General features: G+C 44.8%; 1 protein-coding gene across 1 annotated transcript in view; it reads left to right on the top strand.

Moving 5' to 3' along the window:
* fam135b (family with sequence similarity 135 member B) overlaps positions 1–13,593 on the top strand; it is a 49,796-nt gene that overhangs the window by 22,017 nt on the left and 14,186 nt on the right. Inside the window, exons 3-8 of the mRNA XM_027016250.2 lie at positions 491–570; positions 3,776–3,915; positions 5,534–5,604; positions 6,716–6,889; positions 7,888–8,014; positions 13,321–13,474. Of these exons, the coding sequence (XP_026872051.2) occupies positions 491–570; positions 3,776–3,915; positions 5,534–5,604; positions 6,716–6,889; positions 7,888–8,014; positions 13,321–13,474 (746 nt within the window). The remainder of the gene's footprint in view (positions 1–490; positions 571–3,775; positions 3,916–5,533; positions 5,605–6,715; positions 6,890–7,887; positions 8,015–13,320; positions 13,475–13,593) is intronic.

The following is a 13,593-nucleotide window of genomic DNA, read 5'->3' as shown; positions in this document are numbered from 1 at the left end:
AGCCATATCTAACAAGTGAACAAGCCCTGCCACGTCTTGTTTCACAGCAGGTATGTGTCCAATTAGGGAGATGATGTAAACCAGTGCCCTGCATCCCAAAAATATAGGTATCACTTCTTCATTAAGCACACCTTCTTAATAATTAATTATTAAGCACTAATTATGGCCAGCTTTGATATACTCTAACAGCTGGAAACCAACTATGGCATCAAGAACATGTTAAAGAGATGGATTAAATTGGGAAGCTCACTGAAGATGGATGAAAACTGCTTTTCCATGCCCAACCTGGGGTGTCTTGCACTGCATGTTAATAGGCATTTATAAAGGCTTCCAGGAGCAGAACCAGGTGTCATTAGAAGCCTACACACTCGCATACACACAAAAAGAAACCCCATAAAACAGCAATGGATCTCAGGCCTGGACTTGGAAAGCCCTGCTTACGACAGTGTACAGATGTACTAACCCCTCACCTTTCTGTGATTGGCTACAGGTTCTATCAAGTGAGGGCGGGTCTCAAGGTGTCCCCACGTGTGCCACACAGGTTAATTGCAACGATACCTGGCTACACAGGTAACAGCATAATGGTCTGTCTGTCTATCTATCTATCTATCTATCTATCTATCTATCTATCTATCTATCTATCTATCTATCTATCTATCTATCTATCTATCTATCTATCTATCTATCTATCTATCTATCTAACACAAAGTCTTTCTTTTACAGTATCTAACTTTATTGTTGCTTGACAATATTTGTGACCCTGATGTAAGTGAGTGTGTGAGTGTATTTCTGTTCACTGTGTCCACCGGGTGCAGTGCCAGTGCACTGCTCAGCCCTGTGGTAAAGACACAGAGCCAGGCTAGTGCATGTACCAGTCACCCACACGAGGGAGCAGGAGCCTTCAGACAGATGCCAAGCACAGTCCTTCCCACAGACCTGCACCTGTGCTGTGTCCAGGTCTTTTGCCGTATAAACAAGACAGACGTTGTTTGTTGACTGTGACATTGTGACATCATAACCAGAGCTGTGGCTGATGTTAGATTCCACTCGCCCTGGAGAATAAGCCTGCCCACGGCAAGGCTGAACTGCCCTTGCTTTCTCAGCCAAACATAAATTAAATATGTATGTACAATATGTGCAATCTAATGACCATCTACCATTCTACGAGTGTTAACACTGTAATATATTTTTTAATACTTTGTGCTACCTTCTAAAATAATCTCCCATCTGAAGATTATTTTAGAATATTGTCAGATACTCTACTTGCTGTTAATATGAGCATCTGAGAAATTAATGATATTCTTAGTAGACATGAGCAAAAAGTACAATACAATGATACAAAACCTGATACAACTTGAGGGTTAGTACTTCAGGTGGTTGTTCTCTACCCAGAAGACAATGAGAGGGGAGTTAGTGCTTGCGATGGATTGTGATACACCTGTGGCCTTTGTTGCCGATTAAAATATACTCCTGTTCTACTGCACTGAGAAAGATGAGCTAGTCACAGGGAAAGCAGTGGAGCAACAGAGGATAAAGGCCCTGAGTGTGGAACAAAATGTGATCAGTGACCGCTATCTTACTTAAACTGCCATCAACTCAAAGACCAACAGGTTCTCAATAGACCAACTTAATTTCAGTCTTTGTCAAACATACACGGTGTAGAAATTCGCACAATCCAGCTCAAAGTTAACAACGGTCAAGGTCAGTTTGTAAAGTGTTTATAGCACCATTACGACATCAACAGCACGCTCTTATAGATGTTATTCCCCCTGAGAACCTTTGTTTTCTGTGACAACCAACACTGCTGTTTGTCTCAATTGCATAGTACTAACATCTAAATACACAGTGCCTAAAATGCTTCTGGGTCAAGCTTTCATTGGAAGTGCAGACTGCACCTGCAGCTGTTAGTGCTAGCCAATGCCTGCTGGGTCCCACCCTTACACACAAAGAGCCACGGGGAACCGGGGCTGGCTAAAGCCGGATGAATTGTAGCCTAAATGTTGTCCCTCATTTTGCAAGTTTGTACGAAAACACTTTGTCTGTTTTTTCTTTGTGAAAATAAAATTCATCATTCAGAAAGGTCTAATTGCTCAATAGACTGAAAGCAAGAATTCACAGAAGACAACACTCTAAGACATTCAAACATATACTAAGACTGGATAAAAAATATTCCAGTAATAAATTAAAGAAACAAAAATGGAATTATGTAAAATAATCATATAAAGTGTATTATATGCTATAATATTAATGTCATCTGCTTGTCTAGATTATGGTATTTGCTTATAACAGTATAACCAAAGATAAGACTATACATCAACTCTCTCCTGTTCCATTTCTTCATTCTTTAATTATATTCTCTCATTTTTCCTGCTAATGCATTCTTTCTGTCATTCTCTCTCTCTCTCTCTCTCTCTCTCTCTCTTTTTTTTTCTCACTTATCTTCTTGTTTCCTACAGCCCAAGGTTAGGCTGTGAACTCTGGGCAAGAGCCAGCTTGAAACAACCACAGGAGCATTCTCTCTCTCTCTCTCTCTCTCTCTCTCTCTCTCTCTCTCTCTCTCTCTCCCTCTCTCTCTCTCTCTCTCTCTCTCTCTCTCTCTCTCTCTCTCTCTCTCTCTCTCCCCCTCTCTCTTTCTGTCTCTGACTCTGTTTTTCTCTGTCTCTCTATCTATCTCTCCCTGTCTCTTGCTGTCACTCTCTCTCTCTCTCTCTCTCTCTCTCTCTCTCTCTCTCTCTCTCTCTCTGTCTGTGTCTCTCTTCCATGCTCCCTCATGTTCTGTGTAGATTGTTACAGATTCATAAAGATTTGTACACACACCCCGCAGTTTATCTCTGGAGGTGTGGGAAGCCTCTTGCTACTTAGCTGACTTCCCGGGCTGTGCTGTATCTTAGTAATCTGTTTGGACCATTGCCTGTTTGTACACGGCAGCTGAGCATGCCCTATCTGCTTGACCTTGAACAGATATACCGGGCTTGTCTGTGCATCGATGCAAGCTGCTTCTTGAATGGGTTACGAGCTCCAGGTCAGTTGATCCGGTCAGACCAGGAAGCTAGTCCCTCTCAGGCCTTGCACAGAAACGCAGTTTCCTCCAATACTCCATGTCACAGTAATCACGGGACAAAGTCATGTAATTGGCCACAACTGCTATTTCACACATTATTCATCTTTGTCATGTTTTAATTGGTAGTGTTTGTAGTACAAGTATGGCAGTGATTAAGCCTATCCGACAGAGGGAGAGAGGGTGTTTGGGGGCCAGTGAAAGTATGCTTTCACCCTCTCTAGTTCAAGGTAGCTTTACTGGTGTGACTGTGTCAATTCTGCCAAAGAATTCTGTCTCTCTCCCACACACACACACCCCAACTCTCACAGGCTTGTAATATTACCTTCAGCGAGGTTTTAATGATTTGGCACATCCCTCTTGTTGATGTCAGCAAACAAGAAAGAAGTAAAAAGAGTCTAAAAGGACAAGGATGTGCCAAATCATCAGCGTGTATACACACACACACACACACACACACACACACACACACACACACACACACACACACACATACACACACATACACACACGCACACACGCGCGCACACGCACGCGCACGCACGCGCACGCACACGCACGCACACACACGCACACACGCTCACACACACACACACACATATACACACACACCAAAACTATCTTTCCTAAACTAACTTCTTGCTCTTTGGAAAAAGTAATGAATTCCTTCCTCACTTTTTCTGCCTTCTGTCCTTCCGCACCTCCATCTCTCCATAGGCGAGTGTGGCTTCAGCAGTGCAGGGGTGCACGATGGCGTGGTGTTCAGTCGGATATTTCAGATCCTCTACAGGAATGAGGAAGTCACACTGGAGGACCGCGTGACATTCAGGGTCCACCTGCTGCTGGATGGAGACCGGGTCAGTCTCATTAAGATGTTCAGTCTCAGACACTGATTTGCTCTCCTAACACCAGCCTTCTTGAACTGAGACCAGCTGCACAGTTTATGACAGCTGTTCTCAGACCTGGTCCTGCCCAGCAAAAACTCCAGCTCTAAATTAACAGCTAAACCACTAGACGAATTCTTAACCATGCGGTTGTGTACAGACGGACTTCTAAGTGTTAACTTTAGCTCTGAGGCTTTGACTATGTGAACACAGATGCAGAGTCGACTAGCAAATCGATGTGCTGGTACCATGAAATTCAGTCATGTGCTTTGGGTCAGAAGAGGAATCTTGGTATCACAGTCAAATTTTGTAGGAATGGGTACGGATTGATGGAGGGATGGAAGAAAGGATGGAAGAGTAAGGCGGAATATGTGCGTTGGGTCATAACGCGAATCTTTTTTTACTACGTTTACCAGCTCTATCCTGGAAGTTCAAGCAGTTTCAAAATCAGATTTCCACGAGGTGAGCGAAATGAGAAGAGCTGAAAACGGTTCGCCTGGCGAGCCAAAGGAGATGCATCAGAGTGAAATGCAGTCAAACATGCTGGATTAAGAGCTGAATCCTTCCGTAGGGTCGGTGGCACTGACCTCAACGAGAATGTGAAGCAACGGATTTCTGTGGAATGAGGTAGAGATTAAAAGACCGACAAAGACCAACAAAGGTGCAAGTCCTTAAGTTGTTAATTAACAAGGACGGCCACGTCGATGGCTTCGGGTCAGCCGCCAAATGCGCGCCTGGTTGCGCCGCCTCCACAGTAGCATCACAAAGCAAAGTTCACCGCGACTCTTATTTTTAGATCTCATTACTGGGAGAAAACCGCAGACGCCTGGCGAAAAAGGGCCCTCATGACACGCCACCTAATTTTAAACATGTCAGTCGTGCTCCCTTTCTTCTCTGAGAGTGGGAACAGGCCAAGGAGGGAATAATGAGAAATGTGATGGTTCAAATCTGAGAAGACTTCCTGTCTCTTTCTCACTGTTTCTTTGTCCCTCTCTCTCTCTCTTTCTCTCTCTCTCTTTCTCTCTCTCTCTCTTTTTCTCTCTCTCTCTCTCTCTTTCTCTCTCTTTCTCTCTATCACGTGTATATATGTCAGCTCACTACGAACTCACCAGCACTGCTGGATTTCTGCTGGACGTCTTTTTGTTCTTGCGGTATGTTTATTAAATCTGATTACCATCTGGACACGGCCCTCTGTTCTCTGTGCACTTTAAGCAATCCGTTACAGTCTCAGACAATCGCAAAGACCAGTGCGCCTGGACTCTCATCTACGACCCTGTCACATGCTTTCGATTGGATGTTTGATTAAAAGCTACAGCCTTCTTGTGGTTGAACCCTTAATTGTAAAATATTGATTATGTAGGCGATGTATTGTGTCCTGTCCATGGGATGCAATAATAGTAAAGTGGCTGTGATTGTCATTGCCTTAACGACCCACTGACATTCTCTGGGGGTAGTTATGGTGATTTTGGACTGCTGACTACAACGTCAGAGTCTTGTCAGTTTGATTGGTAGTTGTCAGTCGCTCTGATGGATGATGGCTTGCTTGTCAGCTTTTTGTTTGATTGACGTCTGGCTGCTTCTGTCCGCTCAGGTGGAGGAGGTGTTGAACGAGGTGAACTTCCAGCTCAGGATTGACCTGCACTTCACCGATGTGGAACAGCAGTAAGTACTGCTCCCCTTAGCACTTTGGACATGGCAACATCTGCTGAGCTCTGCACTTCTGACCGCAAACTGATTTTATATCTGTTCAAGCTTTCTCTTTCTCTCTCTCTCTCTCTCTCTCTCGCTCTATATCTCTTTCTTGCTGAATTCTTGTGAATTGAGGGTTGAGGTCATGTGTTGGGGCCTGGGGCAGGAACTGAATGCATCAAACACACATGTGTGTGAGGAAGAATAAGTTTTCAGTGAAGAGGAAGGTTTAGTGTTCAGTGAAGATGAAGGTTTTATTTGAAGTGGCACAGCATGTGGTATAAAATTGATATGAGGCATAATTGGGCTATTTTCCGACATACATTTACTAAACGTTATGCTATGGTGCACAAAAAGAGACAAAAATGGCACCAGAGGGATACTCCGTTCTCTCTTACCTTAGCTTGCCTTCCTTTTATCATCCTTAATCATTTTTACGTAACTTGCATAGGTTTATCAATTTTAGTCCTTTGTTGATGCTGAAAACCCCGCTAGTTGTAGGGATTCTTGACCCCAGGAAAGTGGTTTAAAATGTAGAGCAGTCAGAATGCACAATCCTCAACCTGAATGTCTCTTTCCAGTACATCTCAGACTGACACTGAGTTTCAGCTGTCAAGAACTTCATAGTAATGTTGGTGTTCGCTACCAATATGGTGTGATGATACGGAGAGGTGGTGACATAATGCTGTTTGGAAATCGATTCCCTGTTTCATGTTGCTGTTTGGAAATGACTGACTTTGATTTGAAGCACAAATCCCTTTCCACCATCAGGTTTTCACTGCAGAAATCTTGATCCATAACATCTTTGTGTGTGTGTGTGTGTGTGTGTGTGTGTGTGTGTGTGTGTGTGTGTGTGCGTGCGCGCATTTGTGTGTGCATGCCTGTGTGTGTGTGTGTGTATGTGTGTGTGTGTGTGTCTGTGTGTGTGTGTGTGTGTGTGTGTGTCTGTGTGTGTGTGTGTGTGTGTGTGTGAGTGTGTGTGTGTGTGTGTGTGTGTGTGTGTGTGTGCATGCCTGTGTGTGTGTGTGTGTGTATATATGTGTGTGTGTGTGTGTGTGTGTGTGTGTGTGTGTGTGTGTTTCAGACTGGCTGATATCTCCTCTGTGCCTGTGATCAGCAGTAGGACGCTGGGTCTTCATCTCCACCCACAGACAGGCCTCCATCACCACCTTCCTGTCATGTTTGACTACTTCCACCTGTCCGTCATCTCCATCACTGTTCATGCCTCCCTAGTTGCTCTGCACCAGCCGCTGATGAGGTAAGCGCACCTAACTCCAACCTGATTTTCTCCCAACCTATCATGGACCAATCGAAGCTGCTCTCTGCAGCAACCAGGGATTGGACACCTGCACTCAGTTGTGCTCTACCTGCTCACCCAAAGCAACACTTAAGCTTTGAACTTGAGACAACGCAAACCAAGGCTAGCTACTTAAATCACATTTTAAATTAAATATGATGTCAGTTATACGATAAAGTATGGAACTATCATTCCAAAATCCAGCAGCCACTGACCGTCTTCATAACTGGTGAATATATGAAAGAAAATGGCTACAGTATAATGTTTATTTGTAGCCAGTTAACATTTTTTTAAATGTAGGTGTGCCTGTGATAGATTTGAAAGCAAAGTCTTCCAACTCAGACTTTATTAAAACAAATGTTTCTCATTATTTAAAATTTCCTCTGATTTCTACGAAGCTTAAACATAGCCTAATACAGTGGCCATTTTAGCCTTTTACAAAATAATCAATTAGGATGCATTTAAGCCCAGGCAGAAACTGCAGCACTAAAACTATCAGCCAGGCCCTGACGGGTACAGTAATGAATGATGGCGAATAACATATTAATATGGCACACATTGGAACTGAGCAAAGCTCTCCTTTAGTACAGAGTTCAGAGCCCTTTCAGCTTGACAGGTGTTTTTCCAACTGGCTGGAATGAAACCTGTCATATCCTAGCTATGGAAAAAGCACTTTGGAGCAAAGTGCTCTACTGGAGTTTCAGACTAATCAGACGTTTGTGTTTTTCATCTGAGCACCGCCACACATTTCTCTGTTTTTTTTTTTGTGTTTGTTTGTTTTTTTCTGAAAGTAATCACTCACGGAGCTTGTGCAAACTGGGAATGATCGGGCTCGCGTGTCCTGGCCCGATGCTCTCAATGAAGCGCGCTGACACCCATCTACCTCGAGACAAGAGCATCAATCAAGCTGAAGGGGAAGAACTTTGTAATCTGGGAATTTTTTTCTCCCCTCTCTCCAGTTTTGCACGCAGCACTAAAGGGGTGTGGCTGGGAAAGGGCTCTCCAGAGAGTGAGACTCCGCCCTCTGTGATGTCTGTGGAGAACCTGATGTTCGGGGCGGGATACTGTCGACCCGTTCTCACCGAGGTAATTTCCTCTTCCTGCTTAATTCATTCTAAGCATAGCTTACAAAATACCGGTGACATAACGGTGAAACACTGCAGCGCTGGGATGTTTTCGGATGGCTGAAGTCTTTCCATCTTTTTTTTTTTCTTTTTAAGTGGTTTGAGTGGCTAAGTGGTGGTACCACAGTTTTCATTCATCAGGGATATGAGATGTTCCCGGGCCACGGAAGCCTTTCATATCCCTGACTCACACAAGTGGGGAGTGTAAATGGAGAGATTTGTCTTTTGACTCCTAAAAGAGACAATTAAGGGCAGCTGAAGCAACCATTTCCACTGGGACACTAAGCTGTGCACGTGTCTTATTAAGGTCCAATTAACCTTCAGAAGCCGAATTTCCCACTTCATTGCCGGATCTAGAATCCTGACCCTGTTTATGTGTGTGTGTGTGTGAGTAAGTGACTGCCACACACTGTCCTGTGTGTGAGAGCTCAGGAGTGGTGGCTTTTGGCCCTTGTTCTACTACAGACATTTAGCTGTTAGAGATGCATTGCTAAAGAACCCAGGTGGGGCTGGTTTTGATATAGAGCGAACAGCAACCCTGCACCTGAGAAACAGATGACCATGAATGTTGCAATGTTGCAGCTGTGCTTCATGTTTCTACATTTTCATGTTTCAAGAGATTGTTTTAATATAATCATAATCTTTTTATAGCACAGTTGGGTGATTTTCCATTTTAAAAATGAAAAAAGTTTTTTCATCATTCTCGTCATTGTTTGGTTTTGCACATCATGTGGGAGAAAGGGTATCATTGTGAAATTACTTAATTTGCGCCCTCTTATCCTTTGATTAGATGAGACCCCTACTCACACCTCACTCCTGATTGGCTGGTGTTTGCCTACTGTTTCCTTGCAGATGGTTCCTAGGGCCATAAATATGAATATGGCCCCTTTCTGCACAGTGTGGGTCCTGTGTTAACACCCCCCCTGCAGGGTGCTTTAATAAGCCCAGAGTAGGCGTTGGGGGGGGGGGGGGGGGGCATTTGATTACAGTAATGAGCATAACCTTAACCGGCTTAAACTGGCAGGAGAAACTCTCTCTCTCTCTTTCTCTCTCTCTCTCTTTCTCCCCCTCTCTCTTTTTCTATTTCTCTCGCTCTGTCACTGCCTCCCTCTGTCCATCCATTTCCCCATGCTGTTCTCACCCTCTCTCTCTCAATCTGTCTCTTTCTTGTTCTCTTTCATTTTCTCCTTTTTCCTTCTTGCAGAAGTTTATAATGTAAAATTGTTTGCTTTGTCTGAATTGTAAACAGGGTATGTCATCATTATAACCAAACATTTATTGCTCAGTAAAAAAAAATCGATATATTTTTTGCAAATATAAATGTTCCATGACTGTGATCATTCATGTTACAACATGATTGTTCTGATTGTTCGGTCGGAGTACAGTACAGCCTTTTGTCCCAGTCAGCCCACCATAGGCTTTCCTGACAAAGAACGCAGAAAACCAAAAAAGCACTTCTCATTTGGTCAAATTCGCTCTGTCCCTCTCTGCTTTCTGTAGTCGGGGAGTGCAGATCAGCGCAGCTCACCCGTGTGCAATTATGTTCGACTCGTGCTTCCTTTTGCCATGCTGTGAGAGGCCAGCGTGAACTGCGCTGTGGTGAGCAGATGGTTACACCACGCTCCCTGGTGCACTGCAGTATCGTCTACCTTCTGGGCTACCACTTAATGTCTTGAATTACAGCTTCATCTCCGTCTTCGGTCCTGCTTGCAGGTGCATTGTGGGAGATTCCTCATTAACATGTCAGCAAAAAGATGCAGCCACTTAATATGCTTATTACATGTAAAAAGGGAACCGATTTTGTGAATGTCATGACATTTTGATATGAATTGTGTGTTTCCATATATGGGTGTGTGTGTGTGTGTGTCAAAGAGCAGCAGAGAGAGAGAGAGAGAGAGAGAGAGAGAGAGAGAGAGAGAATTATCAGTATTCAGGCAGCTGTTTGAGGTTCTAACAGAGCTTAAAATTACTGGGCTATCTCAGGTATGATGAGAGAGCTTTCTGCTGTCAGTAAATTACAAAACACACATCACACATGTATGGAAACAAAAATATGTTTGTAAGCTTGCAGTTACATGCCCACATATGCATCTGCACGCTTTCACACACACACACACACACACACACACACACACACACACACACACACACACACACACACACACACACACACACATATACATAAACATAAAGTAGCCCTAAGTAGAATTGTGTGTCATCTGGAAGTCAGATCAGCTATAATAGGCAAATTCCATATTGTACTGAGAGTATGATCAACTATAGGTACAATAAATTGAGACTGTTGAGGCTGTTAGGGGTGCAGTGCACTTGCTACAGAGCCCCCGGCTGGCTGAGAAGGGAAACAAACATTGTCCCCTGGCATCAAAGTCGGAATTGATAGTAGTGTGCAGGTTTGGGAGCCTCATACTCTCAAATAATCATTTAATGTAAACAAATAAGCAAACAATCTAGGTGAATGAAATAATAAGTAAGAAGATATAGCTTGTAAGCATGTAGTTTCAACTTAATGAATGTCATCTTTTATGTAGAATAAGCTGTTCTAAGCTGCCTGTGGTACTGGTTCAGAGAGGATACTCGGGACTTGAAAAGCATGTCAAACCCTTCTGCAAACTCAACCTCACAATCCTAGTGAGATGTTATGCTAGCAGTTCTGAGTGTGAGCTGACTGTTCCCAGTGCAGCGCTGCTGACACCCTAGATCAGGCCAGACCAGCTCTGAGCGTGAGCTGACTGTTCCCAGTGCAGCGCTGCTGACACCCTAGATCAGGCCAGGCCAGCTCTGAGCGTGAGCTGACTGTTCCCAGTGCAGCGCTGCTGACACCCTAGATCAGGCCAGACCAGCTCTGAGCGTGAGCTGACTGTTCCCAGTACAGCGCTGCTGACACCCTAGATCAGGCCAGGCCAGCTCTGAGCGTGAGCTGACTGTTCCCAGTGCAGCGCTGCTGACACCCTAGATCAGGCCAGGCCAGCTCTGAGCGTGAGCTGACTGTTCCCAGTGCAGCGCTGCTGACACCCTAGATCAGGCCAGGCCAGCTCTGAGCGTGAGCTGACTACGCGAGCTCTAGTCTGTGCCATGTTCACATACATTTGTGTGTGTGTCTGTGTATCTGTGTGCATCTGTGTGTGTGTATGTGTGTGTGTGTGTGTGTGTGTGTGTGTGTGTGTGTGTGTGTGTATGTGTGTAAGCGTCTTCATGTGTGGACAGGTACGTGTATTGACTTGGCAAAGTCATTTAGTCATTTATTTAACATTTTAAAAGAAGCCAAACGAGGTAGCTGCCTAAATCAGATCTTGAAACAGTAATACCTAAATTAAAATTAGTTTCCTGCTGACGCAGGTGACCACGTCCAGGGCTCCATGTCACAAGGGCTGGGCCACGGACATTCCTGTCACTGGTGGTGCTCTTTGGTGCTTTGCCTTTCCAATAACACAGTGACCGTGCACGATCCTCCCTCTTGCACCGAGCGCCATGTTGGTCCGTCATTTTGGAGAAAGCTTTTATTAACTGTAACAACCCCAATCAGGCTGTGTGGAAGAAGCCCATAAGAAGCTCCCGGCGCTCTCGCATGCGTATGCTCCCTACCAGTGTGGAAGTCGTAAAGAGTTTTTCCCTCAAGCTACTGCAGTTTGTACGTGGGGTGTAGTTCCTGTCACTGGGACATCTGGAGGTCACACTCCTTTGTAAGCAAGTGCCACGTACTCCTCTTTCCACATGCGTGTGCACGTACGCACACACACACAAACACACACACACACACACACACACACACACACACACACACACACACACACACACACACACACACACATACATACACAATCTGTTTTATTGCTGCAAGCTTGCTGAGTTTAGAGCTTTGCTTGCCATTTGATCTCCATGTAATTATGGAGCTTGAGAGCCAACTGGAGTCAGTCAAAGCCACTGTGGGGTGCATCTGTATGTGCTGCTGTGCAGCGAGCAGCATGTGGCTTTACGTATCTAACATCGCCTGGGGTGACATTACTGTCTGACATTACCGTGTGACTTTACTGTGTGACATTACCATGTGACATTACCATATGACATTACCTGCTGCACTGCAAGAGTGTGAGGCAGTGTGTGTGATCTCCAACTGATTAATTTCTAAAGTGTGGCAGCTTTGCTTGTTAACCTGTTAACAGGAAATATCTCCCTATTCAAGTCTAATGCACTTTTTGTTGTATATTCATATATATCTTGTCTACAGACTCTGTCTGGCCTGTCAGCCTCTGTAAACTGTCCTCTAGCTCAGCAGTACCTGACCCCTCTGAGTGTTGCCTAGGTCATTTTGGGTGGCACAGTAGCATTGATGATGACACATATCAAAGCCCCTGCAACTCCGTTGGGCGTAGTAGACTCAGCCCTGCTCAACTCGCACAACCTTATGAGTGCAAGTAGGAAAAGGCATGCTAGACAAATTAGCATCTACTGAAAATCTATTGAGCATCCACTGGAATTAGCATCTACTGAATATGCAAATTAACAACCCTTGTTTTGAACGCCTTAAATGAATATTTCATAGTACTAAATTAATATTTGATTATATTAATATTTGAACTTCCACAGATGCAAATGTGTGAGGCACTGTTAAAGCTGAGGAAGTCTTGCGGCGCTTTGCCTTTTTGGCGTCTTCGTTGGGCAGTGGGCCCGTGGCGAGAAAGTGACCCACGCCAGCACGTGGCCCAGAGCCGGGTACCCCACACTTGTGAAGTCTCGCACAGGCCTGCATAATAAAGGAGACAGCGAACGTAGGCTTCTAATGTGTAGCAGCGTGCGCACGGTCGTGTTCTCTCTGTGCTATCCTTGTTTTCTCTGATCCTGTGCTGCAGTACTGTGAAGAAAAGCCAAATCCTTTGAGCCTTGTTCCCTGTACAGCACACACTCGCATGCCGAGATCTTTCCCATTCTGCACGGAACATGCTCCGTTACGAGTGGAACGAGTTCCGCTCCCATTTGAATGGCACTCCGTAACGGAGACGGTCAATTAATTCTGCTGCCCTCTCAGCATGTTCACCAGAGATATGTGTCTACTTAACCCGAGAAGACCCACATTTGTTCAGCATTTTATGAGTGCCTGCACCTCTCTGCTCTGAAGGAAATGACAGGGCAGAATTTTAACAGGAGACAGTTAAACGCAGAGCCAGTTTGCTGACTGTGTATGTGTGTGCATGTGTGCACATGTGTGTTGTGCGTGTGCATGTGTGTGTACGTGTGATTATGCGAGAACAGGGCAGTTTTTACGTGCCTTCGGAGAACTGCCTGCAGAGAGCTCACACGTGGCACCGGATTCTCTGTCGCCTCCTGCTGGCCGCATACAAGGCACTGCGCTTCTATTACATGGCCCTGATGAATGACATCCCACAACTTCAGCCTATAGAAATAGGTATATCATGCAACGTTCACAGAACGCACACACAGCGCTCACACAACGCTCACACAACAGGGCATCCCATGGTTGCACTACTCACATCATAGCTTACAGACTACCATATCCTGTTAGTT

This window comes from Electrophorus electricus, chromosome 2 (genome assembly GCF_013358815.1).
Source record: "Electrophorus electricus isolate fEleEle1 chromosome 2, fEleEle1.pri, whole genome shotgun sequence".
NCBI lineage: Eukaryota > Metazoa > Chordata > Actinopteri > Gymnotiformes > Gymnotidae > Electrophorus > Electrophorus electricus.
The sequence above is the reverse complement of the archived record's forward strand: the minus strand, read 5'-3'. Positions and strand labels throughout refer to the sequence as shown.